This window comes from Equus caballus, chromosome 10 (assembly GCF_041296265.1).
Source record: "Equus caballus isolate H_3958 breed thoroughbred chromosome 10, TB-T2T, whole genome shotgun sequence".
In the NCBI taxonomy this organism is placed as follows: Eukaryota; Metazoa; Chordata; class Mammalia; order Perissodactyla; family Equidae; genus Equus; species Equus caballus.
The window spans coordinates 9412515-9427827 of NC_091693.1; the positions used below are offsets into that span (position 1 = coordinate 9412515).

Genomic DNA, 15313 nt, shown 5'->3' on the forward strand with positions numbered 1-15313 from the left:
CGAGGGGCTGGTGCCCGCCTCTGCCCACCCGCCTGTCTCCTGTGCTCCTCAGTAGTTGGTGGAGCTCATGGGGTGGAGCAGGGTTTACCCAGGAGACGGCCACGTGCGGAGACCGGACCGCCTTACTGAATGTGGGCCAGCAGGAGGGCGAGTGAGAGCTCTGTTGATTTTTCAAAAGTGCATTCCATCTCTTCATGATGCCAGCAGCCGGGGGATGGCAGGCGCCCTGAAACGCCCACTGTTGGGCAGCCTTTGCCACAAAGAGCCCCTGAAGGCACCCTGCCACCCCATGAGCAGCCCTCAGACCCGCCGAGGCCTCTGGCCCAGCAGAAGGCCTTGCTCCACGAGCTTTCTCCCTCACGCCTCGGTTACGTGAAGGGGAAAGCTGTGTGTTGGGATTTCAAAAGCACCTGCTGGGAATCACTTTAAAACAGCTGCAGTGGGAGGGTGGTCAAGTGACTTGGCACCATCCAGACCAGGGCTTTTGGAGGCTTTCATCCAGGCTGCCTTTGTGTGTTCCTGACGCAGCAGTTAGCGTTCTGCAACTCTTCTGCCGCAATCTGGCCCATTTGTCTCATGGTGAGGGAGGCCCCAGGGCCCCGCCTGTCCTGGCAGATGGACCGCCTTGGACCTGGGGACCCCTCTGGGTCTGCAGTGGTATGTCACCGCTGTGCTTGCTCAGGGGACGGTGCTGCTGGTCCAGTCTGATCAGCCCACCCCGGCCTCGCCGCGTGGCCCCTGGGACGAAACGGTGCCATGTGTTTGACTTTCGGGACCATTTACAGGCTGACACTGGGGCTTTTTGTTGGAAAGGCTGCCCAACAGTGGGCCAATGGCCAGGGTACTCTGGACGTTTCAGGGTGCCTGCCATCCCCCGGCTGCTGGCATCATGAAGAGATGGAATGGACTTGTAAAAAACCAACAGAGCTCTCCCTCTCCCCTCTGCTGGCCCACATTCAGTAAGGCGGTCCGGTCTCTGCACGTGGCTGTCTCCTGGGTAAAGTCAGGTCAAAGGCGTGCTGAGTTCTGTGGACTATTTTGAAGCTTGGAGCTCTGCCTTCATTGTCCCCGGGTGTGGTTTATCTTTCTTCCCCCTCACATAGAGCCTGGCCCCTGATTGGTGCATCCCCCCAGTGGCCAGCGACCAGAAGGGGGCCTCAGGGACCCAAGTTGACTCTGGTTCGGCCCCCAGGGTTCCTTCTTAGACTGAGTGGTTCTAGGTTGTGAAGACAATGACCACTTGGTCATTGAGGGCCCTGCTTGCCAACTCCTGTGGTGGCCCACCTAGTCCCTTGGTGTGCAAATGCCGTTCCACTCGCAGCTGACCCTTCTGAAAATCAGGTCTGCGTGTGAGTAGGTGATGGCAGAGGAGTGAAGCTCGGCCTGCTTGGATTCACACTGATTGGGTGTCCCCGGAGGGAGAGCAAGAACCTGGCACCTGGGAAGGGAACGCCTTAGACCCCAAGGGCGAGAGGAAGGGGGAGTGTGGTCAACGCGCCCTGTCCTCTAGACCCAACACTGCCACCTGCCAAACAGCCACCTAGTCCGCCCGAGCCTGTCACTCCTGCAGCTGGCACTGCACCCCGGAGACAGGGCCAGGCCTGAGCGGTTCTGCTGGGCCTGGTGTCGTCAGTGGCAGTTCCGGAATGTGGCCCTGCCCCCAGACGTTTCCAAATGCGTGCCCCTGCTCGACCTTGTTCTCCTCTGGCTGACAACAGAATCACACACTCGGATGCCAGGCCGCCCTGGGCTAGGCCAGGTACGGCCTTGGACGCTATGACTGCTCAGCACACTGCCCGTGCGGCTTCACCAAGCCCTGCGGTGGTGTTCCCAGTCAAGTTTAACTGAGCGGGGGTGCCCTGCGGCCTGTACCCCATGTCGTTGCCTGTGGGGAAGAATGAGCCCCAGTGGCTCTCCATTGGGCTTGAGGGTTGCTTTGCAGCCTATAATTATTGGCAGGGACACCAAAGACCAGCAACTCAGTCTGAACTCCCGTGTGTGAGTCCTGGTAGATGATGGACTGGTTAGTCTTCGCTTGCATCCTGGCCGTCTGAAATACACCCTGCTCCTTTGCAGCTGTGTGAGCCCGGGCCCTGGACAGCAGGTTGGCCTCACGTCAACAGGACTCTGCTGCTTGGAGCCCTGTTGACAGTGGCTTTGCTAAGAGACAAACTGACCGGATTTGGTTAATCAGAGTGGCTGACAGATGGCCTACTCACGAAGATTCACCAGAAGCCAAGAGGGCTGGGAGGCAGTCCTCCGTGGGGGTCTCGTGCTGCTGCAGGCCTTGCTGGATGCGCCGAGAACGCCCACCCAGACCGCTGGCCCGTTTCCCAGGGCCGGCTTGGCAGCGAGCACCTTGAGGGATGAGGGAATGGCTGCCTCTGGGACGACGGGCAGGCTTGCCTTCTGCTGGCTCTGGAGTGCCAGCTGCCCAAGCTCGGTGTCCCTCTCTTGTAACGCAAGCCACCACATGTGCAGGGTTCATCTGGAGCCTCCGCTTTACCCCCCGGGGGTGGCGGGGAGGGGAAACCAACACATGTGCTGATGCTTATGCCGCTTGCTGGGAGAAGAAAGCCTTGTGTCTCTGACCCAGGAGTCAGTCTCAAGGCTTCTGCCAGCATTTTGGGAACAGTTACAGGCTAATATATTAACTCGCAGATAGAATAAAATCAAGTCCCGAACCCAACAGTCAGCTGGGTGGGGGCCAAGCTCAGGATTCCCCGGCTGGGCTGTCGGCCCTTGGGCACCTCCCAACGGATGGCCCACCAAGCCTTTCTGATTATAATTCCAGAACGTCCAGGGCCAGCACAGTGGTTTTGTCTTGTGGGAAAGGAAACTGAGTCCCTGCATACTGTGTGCTTAAGGTCATGCATCTCGGGGTTGTGGTTAAGTTTAAAGAAAACATTCCAGAGCAGGGATTACGATGTTTATCGACCGGGACTCTGTTCACGTGAACTTCAGGAAAGACACTAGACCAGGCCTGGTCGCGGTTGCTCTTCCAGTCAGCCAAGGCAGTCCTCAGAGGTGTGGGAGCGCGGGACCCCACGGAAGCCTGGCTCCCTCACAGTCCGCTCCTCGGTCCATCTTGGCTTCCCTGGCCACTCAAGTTGACATCCAGAAATCTCTTCCTAAATTGGAGTGATTAGGTAAACACTGCAGAGGCGGAGTGGCCCTCTGAAGGTCTCCTGGGGCAATGGGAGAAAGGGTGAGCTGACACGGCAGGGAATTACGCCAGCCCTGCAGGCCAGTTGGGAGCACGGTCCCTTTCTCCTACAAAGGAGAAGGCGTTGCTTAAACCCTCAGGACCAAGTCATTGTGGGCAGAAATAAGGAAACAAGCAGGGGACGGCAGAGCCATTAGATGCCAGGGGCAGGCAGGGCCTGGGGAGCATGGACATAGGCTACTGTGCCTGCTGCCATGAGCCATGGCAGATGAGCACCGAACGGCAGGGAACTAACACTTCCCCAAGAGCCGAAGGATGGACGTGCGCTCGTCTTAGGACCCCACGCCTAGGTTTTCATGCAAGCATTTGTGTCCACCTTCCCAGCTGTCATCTGGCCTCCATTTGTAAACCTTCTAGGCCGGGCAGAGCAGGGGAGCAAGGGACACTCACTGCCACCAACAGGGAGTAGTGACGGACAGGCCCCCATGGCCATTTTCCTGCTTCTGTTCAGTAAGAGGTCCCCGGGTTTTCCCTGGGTGTGTGGCTGCCCAGCTGGGAACTACAGTTCCCAGCCTCCCCTGCAGCCGGATGAGGTCATGGGGCTGAATCCTGGCCGAAGGGATGTGCGCTGCCTCCAGGTGGGGTCCTGAAAAGGAAGTGGTGTGCCCTCCTCTTCCCCTTCCCCTCCCCAGCGCCTAATGTAGGGCCAGCCTCCCCGTACATCCAAGGGCAACATCCTGGATGCGGAGCAACTAGACAGAAGGAGCCCCTGTCCCTGGTTGGCCTCGCAGCACACCCACCCAGCCCCGGACTCGCGCCAGCTCAGGGCTTCGAGGGAGCAAAAAGGGAGCTGTCTTGTTAAGCTTCTGTCGTTCGTTCAGGTCTCTGTAAAAGCTGCCACCTCCTGACTGTAATCCAGGAGGGAACAGAGAGGAGTCTGGAGGACCAGGCGTGGTCTCCCTGGCCCCACCCCCACTCCCCCAATTTGAGCACAGTAGTAAGAGCGCTTTATCTGGGTTCTGGAAGGTGTCGCACTGCTGCTCCACGACCAGCATCCTTGGGTGTGAAAGTGCACCTTTTTGAGGCTTCACCGCCTCGTATATAACACAGGGATCCCACTGGCACTTCCAGGAGGAATTAGGAGATTGTGTTTCTGAATGATAATAAAAACTAACATTTCATGAGCATCTATGTACCTGGTGCCAGGCAGGCTCTGCACGAAACCGTTTACCTTATGTTCTCCATTGTACAGAGGACGCACCTGAGGCCCACAGTGGCTACCTTCTTTGTCCCCAGAACAGTAAGGGGAGGAGCGAGGAGTCACCTATGAGCAGGCTAACCACAGAACCCAGACCCGTAGCCACTCTCTGCCCGCTCCAGCCTGCCGTCAGCTGTGCCTGGCATCGGGACCTCATCCACCAAATGATGGCAAGCACCAACTCTGAGTCACACTGTTCTGGGTGCTGAGCAAAGCAGACGAGGGCCCACCCTCATGGAATTTGTGTTCTGCCAGGAGAGACCGACACTTTCTCTTATATCCTGCATCCAGCTGTGGGCAAAGCCACAATCATCACTTACCTCTCCTCACTCAGAGGGAAGACCACCAAAGATCTCTGATTTACACGACCCCTTCTCCCCACCCCTCCTCATCTCCTGCTTCTTTCCTTAGATTCTCTCTGCCACTCTGATCTCCTTCAGTTCCTCAGACACACAGGTAGGCCCTGCCCCAGGGCCTTTGCACTTGCCATTCCCTCCGCCCAGAGTACTGTTCCTCCACATGCCTGCGTGGCTTGTCTTCTCATCTTCAGATCTTCACTCAAAAGGCTCCAGTGAGGCTTTCCCTGGTTACTCATTTCAAACTCCAGCCCCTCCCCAACATACCACAGAGTTATTACCTAGTCCCCTTTCTTGCTGTGTTTTTCTTCGTAGCATATATCTCTTTTTTAAAAAATAGCTTTTGGGGCCGGCACTGTGGCCGAATGGTTAAGCTCACGCGCTCCGCTTCAGCAGCCCAGGGCTTCACTGGTTCGGATCCTGGGCATGGATGTGGCACTGCTCATCAGGCCATGCTGAGGCGGCGTCCCACATAGCACAGCCAGAGGCACTCACAGCTAGACGATATAGAACTATGTACTGGCGGGCTTTGGGGAGAAGAAGGAGGAAGAAAAAAAAGAAGATTGGCAACAGATGTTAGCTCAGGTGCCAGTCTTTGAAAGAATAAAAATTTAAAAAAAAAAGGTTTTTTTGAATATGTTACATGCAACTCACCCACAAGTGGACAATTCAGTGTTTTTTAATCACTTTACCAAGTGGCGTGGTTGTCACCATAAAGCAGTTTTAGAACGTTTCCATCCCCCAGTGAGCCCCCTCATGCCCATTTATAGTTAACCCGCACCCCCCACTCAGCGTCCAGCAAGCGCTCATCTCCTGTCTGTCTCCGTAGCTGCCTTCTCCCAGCGCTCCATGCGAATGAGGTCATACAGCAGTGTGTAAGCCGCCGTGTCTGGCTTCCTTCACCCAGCACAAGGGTTCTGAGGTTCATCCGTGATGTGGCCTATGTCAGGAGTCCCTTCCTGTCTATTGTTCAATAGTTTTCCACTGCATAGATGACCACGTTTGTTCACCAACTGCTGGGACATTTTAGTTTCCCGCTTTTTTCTAACATACTGTGCATTTCACCTCGATTCCCGCACTAGAAAGTCAGTTCCACGAGGCTGGAATGTTTGCTGGTTTTGTTCCCTCCGTAGGCCCTGCACTTGAACTGTGCTGGACGCAGAGGGTACTCGACAGACAGACGGGGGCGGGAACGGGTGAGGGTAAAGATGCCTGCAGACAGTGGTAAGGGAGGGCTGCGCCCGCCATCCCACAGGGGCAGGTGGTGGAGTGAGCGGCTCTGGGGAGCGGGTTGTCGGGACAGGCTCCTCTAAGGAGCGGAGCCCTGGGGGCACGAGGCTGACCACTGCACTGAGTCACCACGCCCAGGCCTCAGCCCCCTCCCACTCCTGCAGGATGGGCAGCCCAGGGCTGAGGGCGGGGCTGGGCTACGCTGGGGAGGACGCCCAGCCTCACGACGACGGGAGCCGCCCCCAGGCTGAGCAAGGCTGGGCTCGCTGGCAGCCCCTTCCGCAGAGCGCCCTCCGCCGGCCAGAGCCTTGGACTCCGGGCACTGACTGGGTTCGAATCCCAGTTCCAGCCTGTGTACTGCTCTACACGCCCCTCCTCATCTTAATTAACTTGCCCCTCGGTTTTCTCACCCGTAAAGTAGGACAGTAGCGATACTTACCTTTAAAAACACCCAGAGTATTATTTCATAAGCCCTTACTCTGTGCCAGGCAGTTCCAGGAAAAGAATCCATTTGATAGTCACGTCAACTCCATAGGGCAGCTGTCATTTACAGGCGAGGAAACTGAGGCACAGAGAGGCGAGCAACTTTCCCCAGAGGTTCTGGCTGCTAGGGGAGACAGCTGGGCTGCAGATTCGGCAGCTGGTTGCGAGTTCGCGCTGCTCACCCCTTCCGACACTGCTGCTCACCGCCACCGGGGGATCGTTAAAGTGAGTTAATAGGGGTGAAGCCCTTGGAAGCGCGCCGGGCACACAGTAAGTACACGGGCGCGTTAGAATTATTACCGTGGCACAGAGGGCGCGACGAGGCGCCCTCGCTCACTCCTTCAAACGCTGGCGTCTGCCCCCGTTGGGGAAGCTCATGAAGCTGCAGCCCCCGCCCCAGAAATCTGCAGCTGCCCCCAGGTCCCGCCTCCCCTCCAGCCAAGGCTCCGGGGACGGGGTTGGACGGATGCAGCTGCCCGCCCTCCCCATCTCCGGCAGAGGGAAAGCGGGGCGGGGCCGTGAGTCAGGCCCGAGGACAAAGAAAGGGCGGGCGCGGCTCTCGGAATTCCCGGGGCGGGCAGGCCCGCGCCGGTCCCGGGCCCCCGGCCACACCCACGCCCGCCACCATGGAGTTCGACCTGGCGGCAGGTGCGCTCCGGGGAGTGAGGGGCTTGAGGGGCACGGGGCCAGCCCCAAGGCCAGGGCCCCTCCGAGGGAGCGTCCCCTGCGCCTGCGCCGACCCACCCTGCTTGGCTTCTCTCCGCAGCCGTGGAGCCCTCCTCTGAGAAGCATCCGGAAGCAGGCCAGGTGGGCGACCCCAAGCAGAGCCCCCCGAAAATTCAGGGCCCGTCCGCGGCAGGGGCCGCTGGTAGCCCGAGGGTAAGTCACCGCACCACCAGGCACACCCCGCGGGGGTTGGGGGGTCCGAGTTGCTTCTGATCCCAGGGCCCTGCCTGGCCTCGGGCTTCCAACTTGGGGGGCGGGGGCTGGGTGGGGCCCAGCCTCACAGCCACGTCCCCAACCAGCACGGCCACCATGGCTCCTCGGACTCGACCAGCAGCAGCAGCAGCTCCAGCGACTCGGACCCGGAGGCCAAGGTAAGGGCCGCCCCTCCCCAGCGGGTGCGCGGCGCCAGGCAGGGCAGAGGCTCACCGGCCGGACCCTCTCTCCTCTCCCCTCGGCCGCAGCACGAAGGCACGGCGGGCAAGGTCAAGAAGCCCAAGGTGAAGAAGAAGAAGAAGGAGAAAGGGAAGAAGAAGGAGGCTCCCCACTGACGGGCGGGGCGGGGCGGGGCTCGGCTCAATAAACTTCTCTGGCCCTCCGCTCGTCTTCTGGCTGCGAGGCGCAGTGACCCGCCCGCCCGCGTCCCCTTCCCGGCCGGGCCCGCCCCCTGCCGGGCGGCCGCGCCACCAAAGAGAGGCTGCCCACGCAGAGCCCATCACGGTTTATTGTTTCTGGAACGGTGGCCGCACCGCTGGGCGGCCTGTGCAGCTGGCGATCTCAGCACCTTGGGGGGGGACAGGGGGCCTCGGGATGGGGGCGCCGGTGCCACGCGGGCGGGCGGGCTGGGGAGATGAGCGGCGCGCGGGGCCGCCTGGAGCAGCAGCTGCAGCCCCGGGCCGGGCCTCACCGCACCAGGTGGAAGGTGAGCCAGTACATGAGCAGGGGCTGCGCCGCCGCCACGGCCATGGTCAGGTACATGCGCAGCTGGTTCCGCGCCCCGCGCACCGGGACGCCCTGGGCCGCCGCCTCCGCCAGGATCTTCAGACGCAGCGTCCGGATCTGGGGCGGGGTGGGGGGCACCCGTGAGCCCTCCCGGCCCCGCACGCTCCTCCAGTCCCTGCATCTGTGCAGCCACCAGTTTCTCCCTCCCTCCAATCTCGCTCCTGGGGAGCCCTGGTTCCCCCAGGTCTCCTAAGAGAGGGTGAGGCCCCGCTCCTCCCCAGGCCTGGGAGAAATGGGAGGGTTCCAAATTCAGACGCCAGTGGAGGCCCCTGAGTGAGGCGGGAACTTCTCTGTGGCTCTCCCGCCTGAAGGGGGTGGCCAGGCTCAGCCCTGGCTGCCGCCACCCGCTTCTACGGGCCAGACAACAATTTTTCAACATAAGCCAGAAATGCCTTTTTTTTAAAAACTTTGAAATAATGCTATCTAAGTCGAAGTTTATCTGGGGGTCAGATTTGGCCCACCAGCCATGAGTCTTTGCCCACTGCTCCTCACACAGGCTCACCCTGAATCCTCCCAGGACCCTGAGGTGCAATTACCATCATCCCCACTTTACAAAAGGGGAGACTGAGGCTTAAAGAGAGGCAGTGAGGTGCCCAGGGCCTGGAGGGGCCCGGTGCTCTTAACCAGCGTCTCCAGGCCAGCTGGAAGGGCCCTCCCAGGAGCTCCTTCTCGGGTGCTGACGCTTTCTCACCCTAACAGACTCTGGCAGGAAAGCCGCCATAGGAGTGTGGACAGAGGGTGAGCGTCCACCCTGGCTGCCTGGCTGGCTCCCCTCTTCCTTCAGGCCCCAGCTTGGGCACCTCTTCCTCCAGGAAGGCCTCCTGCCCCCCAGGCCGGGGATCCACTCCAGGGCCCCTTGGTTCAGCAGTGCGGCTCTGGCCTAGACTCCCCACCCGACCCCCTCTGCTTGGAGGCCTCCAGGGCCCCCGACTCTGCCCGGAGGCCTGTGCCTCAGCCCCATCCGGCCCGCCCCAAGCCCCCGCTCACCATGAACACAAAGATGGATACGCAGCACCAGCCCAGCACCAGGTAGTAGCCAATCTTCCCGAAGAGCAGGCCCATGAGGACGCCGCCAATCATCCTGGGGGAGGGAGGGCCGGTCTGAGGAAAAGGCGCCAGGGCCCGGCTGGCAGGGGTGGGAGCGGGTACTCACCCGACGTATTTGTAGCCCAGGAAGGCCACCAGGTCGATAGTGGTGAGGTCGGTGTTGACAGTCAGGAGGTAGAGGCTGAGCAGGATGGCCAGCACCTCCAGGGTCAGCCAAGCCAACGCTGAGCTGGCCTGCAGCCCCAGGAGGTCCGGGGAGAACCTGCCGGCAGCCAAGCTGTGTCACTCGTTGGCTGGGTCGGACCCTCCCTGTGCATCCGCTGGGGACGGGGTGGGGCTGGAGACCCAGCAGTGACCAAGATGGATCTGGGCCCTGTCCTCGTGGAAATCCCATTACAGGGAAGGTGGACCTGCCCTCAGGGACAGCTCAGAGAGGTCAGGGCTGGGATGGAGGAAACAGCAGGCTCTGGGAGCCCAGTGGAGGTGCCTGACCCAGTCGGGAGGGGATGTTAGAGAGGGCTTCCTGGAGGAGGAGACACTGAGCTGAGGCCTGAAGGAATAAGGAGCTGGGACAGAAGGACCTCGGTTTCTGCCATATGCCCCATGCCTCAAGAATGAATTGATTCTAATGACACCTGTTTTCAGTGCCACAAAGGAAATGAACAGGAGCCTATGAGCGAGAGGTGGGAGCCTGACCCAGACTGGGGGGGCAGCAGGCATCCCTGAGGAAGTGACATCTGAGTGGAGACACTGTGAATGAGCAGATGCTCAGCAGATGATGTAGGGGAGGAACATACTCCTGAGCAAAGGGAACTGGATGTGCAAAGGCCCTGGGGTGGCAGCACCAGGTCCTCCGGAGGAGGCAAAGAGGACCAGAGTGGTGCAGCAGAGTGAGGAGGAAGGGCAGGCAGGGTGAGGAAGAGGATGGATCTGGTGGTGAAGCCCAAGGGGAAGGACAGATTTAAAGAGGCACACCAGCACAAGGTGTGGTGATAGGCAGAAGGGGAAAGAGAGGGAAGAGGCGAGGGTGACCATGAGCGCGACAGAGGGCTCTGTCTTGGGCCGAGGGGAAGCACAGTGGGCTCTTCTGAGAGAAGGGATCCAAGAGACCTTCGGGCTGGCCCTCAGCCCCCCAGCCCACCCCACTCTGCCTTCCCCCTGCCTCTCTTACCTATCTTGGGTCCCCAGGGCCAGGCCAGCCACCAAGATGTAGGTGATGAAAGCCATAGCTGTGGGAGGCAGACACACAGACACTGGTCAGAGGAAGAAGGACCGTCTGGGCCTCCGGGCACCTAGACCTCCGCCCGAGACCTGCCCACCCAGAGGAAGGAGGGTGCCGGGGTGGAGGCGGGTGGGGGAGACCTGGAATGTAGAGGTCAGGCGCGTTGATGTCAAAACGGGGGGCCACTGGGGTGTCCTGCTGGTACTGCACCTCCCAGTCCTGTGGGGAGAGGGGGGGACAGGCAGGACCCCCAGAGCTGGGCTCCTCCCACCCTGCCCCCCACACCTGCCCCAGAGGCTGTCCCCACCCAGCCCCGGTCCCTCGGTGGGCGGCGCTGACCTGGTGCAGGTAGGGGAAGAAGAGCAGGCCCAGCTTTTTGCCCACATACATGGTGTCCACAGCGAAGTAATACTTGAGCTTGGTGACGGGGATGAAGCGGTCAATCTGGGGAGGCAGAGCGCAAAGCTGACGCCCGGCCCCCAGGGTCCCCACCCTGTCCCCCAGCCCGGCCCACTCACATTCTTATCCACCAGCTCCTTGCCCTGCGCCGCCAGGCTGCTCCCGTAGGCCATGGCCATGTTGGACACGGGATCAGCCAGGAAGGCCTCCTGGGGCGAGGCAGCGGCTGCAGGGTAGCCCAGGCCGCCAGGTCCCCGCTGGGCCCCGAAGCCCCGGCTCTGGGCTGAGCTTGTGTCATCAAAAAGCTGGTGGGGGTCAGCCATGCCGGGTGGGGACACAGGGATCCTCCGCTTCGAGGCTGCAGGGGGAGAGGGGTGAGGCTCATTCATTCCGCCTGCGTTCTCCCGCCCACCTGGCTCTGATGTCAGGTGGGCTGGCGTCAAGTGCAGGCGGCTCTCCCTGCCGTCCACCCATCCGATGATGACGATGATGACGACAATGACATGCTCCCATCTCAGGGCCTCCGCGCTGGCTGTCCCTCTTCCTGAACGCTCTTCCTCCTGACATCCTCATGGCTCCCTCCCCATCTCGAAGTCTTGGCTCAGGGAGGCATCCCCCTCCCATCCCTGCTTCACTGATGGCCACAGAACTCACACCTCCTGATGTACTCCCTAGCTGTTTTATGTGTCTGGTTCACCGTCTCCCCACTCAAACGTGAGCCCCCCAAGCTGGGGATCTTCGTTTTGTTCACGGCGGAATCCCCAGCCCCCAGAACAGGGCTCGAAAAGGTACTTGATAAAAACCTGAAGAGTGAATGAACGGCTATCCCCATTTTACAGATGGAGCAACCGAGGCCCAGACAGGCTAAACGACATGTGTGAGGGCCAAAGCCAGCGAGTGACAGCACGAGCCCAGCCCAGGTCGGCCTGATAAGCATTAGAATAATTAACCCCTAAATGAGCACTGACCACACAGCACTTCGGATTAACTCTTCAATCCTCACCACAGCCCCGTTTGTGTCAAGTCTATTATCAGTATTATCAGAGGGAAAAGCGAGCCGCAAAGAGGTTCAGGCCCTTGCCCAAAGTCACACATGGTATGAGGCAGAGCCAGGTTTCAAGGTTTTAAAAAAGCCCCTCTGGCTTCACGTGGGGACAGGTTGGGGGGCGGGGGCAGGGAGAGGACGGGAGGGAGGAGGCGGCTGAGGCGGTCCAGGTGGGAGACCAGGATGGAGGGTGGGGCTGCTTCTGCAGAGATGTTGGAAGGAGGAGGGGGGACTTGCTGGAGGCGCTCAGCTGGGCGGGGAAGGAAGGGGGAGACGGGACGCGCAGAGGGCGGGTCTGACCCCAGCACTGGGGCTCCAGGGCCCCTGCTCCCAGCCAGTAAGGGAGGCTGCTGCAGCAAACATCTGCTGGGCTCCTCCTGGGTGCCAGGCGCCACTGTGGGCACAGGGCAGCAGGGCGGACAGGAACCGAATAATCCGCATCGTGACTTCCTCTGCTTCTCAGTTCTCTCTGTGGAGCGAACCCCAGGCAAAGTGACCTTAGAAACCACTCAGCCCCTGGCCGGGCTCAAATACAGCGGTCAGTCCCTGTCACCTGTTATCAACGACTGGCCCCTCCACTCTTCCTCTCAATTACCAGCAGCCTGAAAACAGACCCAGGTGTCCTCAGTCCCAAAGCAGGCAGCCCTGGCCCCGGCCCCCGGCCCCCGGCCCCAAGCCCGCTTCCCTCTCCCCTGTCCGACCCGGGGCCAGAAGGGCCGGTTTCCTGAAAGCTTTGATGCAAGGGCGTCCTCCCTCCCTGTCTCCCCCTCAACCCTTGGCCTTTGGGGGTCTGCAACCCCGCCCTCCTAACTGTCCCCCTGTGCTTCCAGGCCAAGGGCGTGACGCCACTCTCTCGACTGCAGCCCTCAGCAGCATTTGACGCCACTGCCCCAAATGCCCGCCTCCCACTCTCTTCTCTCCTGCCTTCCGAGACACGCCCTTTCTCTTTCCTGTCTGAGCCACCAGACACCGCTGGAGGACCTCTGTGAGTCAGGCCCTGCTGCAGGCCTGGCCGATTCAGCGAGGATCAAACAGACACACGCTCCTGCCTTCCCGGAGCTGATGGTCTCCCGACAGGCCCCTCTCCATCAATGACTTATTTCCAGCTCCCTGAAAAGTGTCACCCCAGTCTCCACTCTGGCCCTCACCTTCTGCCTCTCGCCTGGGGCAACCTCCCAACCCACAGCTTTCACACCCACGGTGTGCCCTGGGCCCTGGCCTCTGTCTCTAGCCACCACTTTCCTCCTGGCTCCAGACCCGGGTCTGGCCACTTCCCAGCAACGCCCTCGGGCTGCCCTGGGGCCCTTACCTCAGTGTCCAAACCCCGATTCCCCTTCTGGCTGACATCCAACCAGCCAATCGCTAGTTCTCGCCCACCATGTCTCAATGTTACCCTCCCCTCTCAGACTGTCATCTTGCACCTGACTTAAATGTCCTCCTACCGGGTCCCCTTGTCCATTCTTTGCCCCACCAACCTTCTCTGTCAGCAGCCTGAGTGATCTTTTTAAATGCTAAAGAGAACACTTTATGTCCTCTGCCTGAGATCGGTGCCCAGTGTGATGAAAATAAAATCCAACAGCCTATGAGGCCCTGCGTGAGCCAGCCCTGCCAATCACCCTCGGTCGATGACAGGCTCTCTGCACCAGTCTCAGTGGCCTCCTCCTGGCCCTGACCACGCCAAGCCCCTGGGCCCCACAGCCTTCTGAGCATGCAGTGCTAGCCCCTTGGAACGCCTGCCCCCGCTCAGCACTTGCTAATAGAGCACTGGGGCCTCAGCCCAAACGCTTCCTTCTCAGAGGGACCTTCCTCACTGCTCAGCAGAAGGCACTAGCCCCAGCTGTGCTTTCTCACAGTATCCAGTGGTGCCTTTTCCCCTTCTGAGCACTTATCACAATTGCTAAATATATATTCATTTGTCTACTTGTTTACTTGGCACGAACCTCCAATGCTTTTCCCTCTCACCACAAATCTCCTTCTCGGGCCTAATTCCTCATCATTAGACGTCCCTTGTCCAGGAAGCGTCACTGACACCCCCAGGCTGGGTCACGTGACTAATCGGGGCTACAACACCTCCGGCCCGGCCACCAGCACTCCGATTGGGCTTCCCCCATCCCGGCCCTGACTCCTCTGCCTGTGCTGCTCTTGTCACAGCTGCACCGCTCTAGACTGTCGCTGCCGTCTGCCCTGTACTGGTAGCTCCACGAGGACAGGAACCAGAGCTGCCTGGCACAGCTGTATCCCCAGCATCACCCAGGGCCAGCCAGGCACCTCACTAACGGGTGAGGAAAGGAATGAGCACCCCATGCCCTCTGCCTCGACAGAGAGGGCTCTGCAACCCCGGCTACGTCCCGGATTAGTTATGCCCTAATTACTCCCCCAATTATCTTGCTGACGTCTCTGCTTCCCAGTTCAGGGTCTGTCTTCCCACTCAACTCTGAGCCTCAGGGTAACAAGGACCAGGGCTACGCCGGTTACTACCGGGCACCCAAACTCCAGCACAGGCCCTGGCACCATGGGATCTGGGGCAGGGCGTACCGAATGAATAAACGAGATGCACACACACTCACGGAGACGCAGAGGAACCTACGTGGGGATACAAACTCAGAGACAGGGAAAGGCCGTGAACAGTACGATACAGACAGGTTGCAATTTAAACGCGGGATGAACCCGGCCCTCCGCGCTCACGCAGAGCTGTGAACACCGTCGTCAGGAGCGTGGGCGACCGCTCCAGGCCACAGGAGGGGGAGCGGGCCGATCGCTAACTGACAATGAATGAAAATCGCGTTTTTCTGCACATCACACAGCGTCCTGCCCAAAGTGGTTTTCTTCCAAAGGAATTTCCTAAGGAAAAGAAGAATCGACCCCAACGCGCCCCCTACCCAGACCTGGCATCCCTGCGCTGCGCACACGAAACTCCAGATCCCTGACCTCGTGACCTCCGACCCGCAGCGACCTCGCCAACTGCCACAGCGGCCCTGCCACGCCCCTGCCCCCCCCATCGCCTCGCCCAGCCACGTACGCCACTTACGCTGCCGGGGCGTCCCCGCCGCCGCCGCGCCTGCCGGGTGCATCGTACACCTCCTCCGCCGCCGCCGCCGCCGCCGCCGCCGCCCGGGCCGCGGTTCCAAATGTGCCCGCCCGGCTCCCGTAGCCACCCCCCGCCGGTGACGCGACAGCCAATGGGCGACACGATCGCGCAGAGGCCACGCCCCCTGGCGGAGTCGTGGACTAGCTGGCGGTGGGTAAGAGGCGGGGACTGGAGGCCGTGACGTAAGGCGAGGGCTAGGGGCAGGAGGGCGGAGCCGGGAGCAATCCTAGCAGTGGGCGGGGTCGCGCATGATCGGAAATGTGGGAGTCGAGCGAAGAGGCCGATGGGAAATGG

The 15313-nt window shown here is 60.6% G+C and overlaps 2 protein-coding genes and 1 long non-coding RNA gene across 7 annotated transcripts; 1 reads left to right on the forward strand and 2 right to left on the reverse strand.

The window, feature by feature from the left end:
- Positions 1 to 2915: 2915 nt before the first annotated feature.
- Positions 2916 to 6816, reverse strand: LOC138915907 (uncharacterized). Its single transcript, XR_011422360.1, has 3 exons — positions 6450 to 6816; positions 4745 to 5307; positions 2916 to 3188 (listed from the first exon to the last, which is right to left on the reverse strand). It is a non-coding gene; the product is annotated as an uncharacterized lncRNA (long non-coding RNA).
- A 189-nt stretch (positions 6817 to 7005) lies between these two features.
- On the forward strand, positions 7006 to 7815 carry C10H19orf33 (chromosome 10 C19orf33 homolog). The gene is made up of 4 exons (XM_005596225.3): positions 7006 to 7141; positions 7260 to 7372; positions 7519 to 7590; positions 7681 to 7815. Exons 1-4 carry the CDS (start codon positions 7120 to 7122, stop codon positions 7765 to 7767), a joined length of 294 nt encoding a protein of 97 aa, XP_005596282.2. The 5' UTR covers positions 7006 to 7119; the 3' UTR covers positions 7768 to 7815.
- Positions 7816 to 7922: 107 nt separating this feature from the next.
- Positions 7923 to 15209, reverse strand: YIF1B (Yip1 interacting factor homolog B, membrane trafficking protein). Of its 5 annotated transcripts, none has more exons than XM_001496841.5 (8): positions 14960 to 15209; positions 11006 to 11244; positions 10827 to 10931; positions 10628 to 10706; positions 10437 to 10494; positions 9372 to 9527; positions 9206 to 9299; positions 7923 to 8275 (listed from the first exon to the last, which is right to left on the reverse strand). In XM_001496841.5, the coding sequence occupies exons 1-8, from the start codon at positions 15000 to 15002 to the stop codon at positions 8120 to 8122; spliced, it is 930 nt and encodes a 309-aa protein (XP_001496891.2). In that variant the 5' UTR covers positions 15003 to 15209; the 3' UTR covers positions 7923 to 8119. The 5 variants fall into 5 exon arrangements, with proteins under 5 accessions (XP_001496891.2, XP_005596283.2, XP_005596284.2 ...); XM_005596226.4 differs by having other exon boundaries at positions 14951 to 15089; XM_005596227.4 differs by lacking the exon at positions 14960 to 15209 and adding an exon at positions 14817 to 14923.
- Positions 15210 to 15313: the final 104 nt, after the last annotated feature.

Coding starts and splice junctions, on each gene's coding strand:
- C10H19orf33 (XM_005596225.3), top strand. CDS start 7,120: ATGGAGTTCGACCTGGCGGCAG. Junction 7,142..7,259: donor GGAGTTCGACCTGGCGGCAG/GTGCGCTCCGGG, acceptor TTCTCTCCGCAG/CCGTGGAGCCCTCCTCTGAG. Junction 7,373..7,518: donor GGGCCGCTGGTAGCCCGAGG/GTAAGTCACCGC, acceptor GTCCCCAACCAG/CACGGCCACCATGGCTCCTC.
- YIF1B (XM_005596226.4), bottom strand. CDS start 15,002: ATGCACCCGGCAGGCGCGGCGGCGGCGGGGACGCCCCGGCAGCGTAAG. Junction 10,932..11,005: donor AGGAGCTGGTGGATAAGAAT/GTGAGTGGGCCG, acceptor CTGCCTCCCCAG/ATTGACCGCTTCATCCCCGT. Junction 10,495..10,627: donor GCCTGACCTCTACATTCCAG/GTCTCCCCCACC, acceptor TGCCTCCCACAG/CTATGGCTTTCATCACCTAC.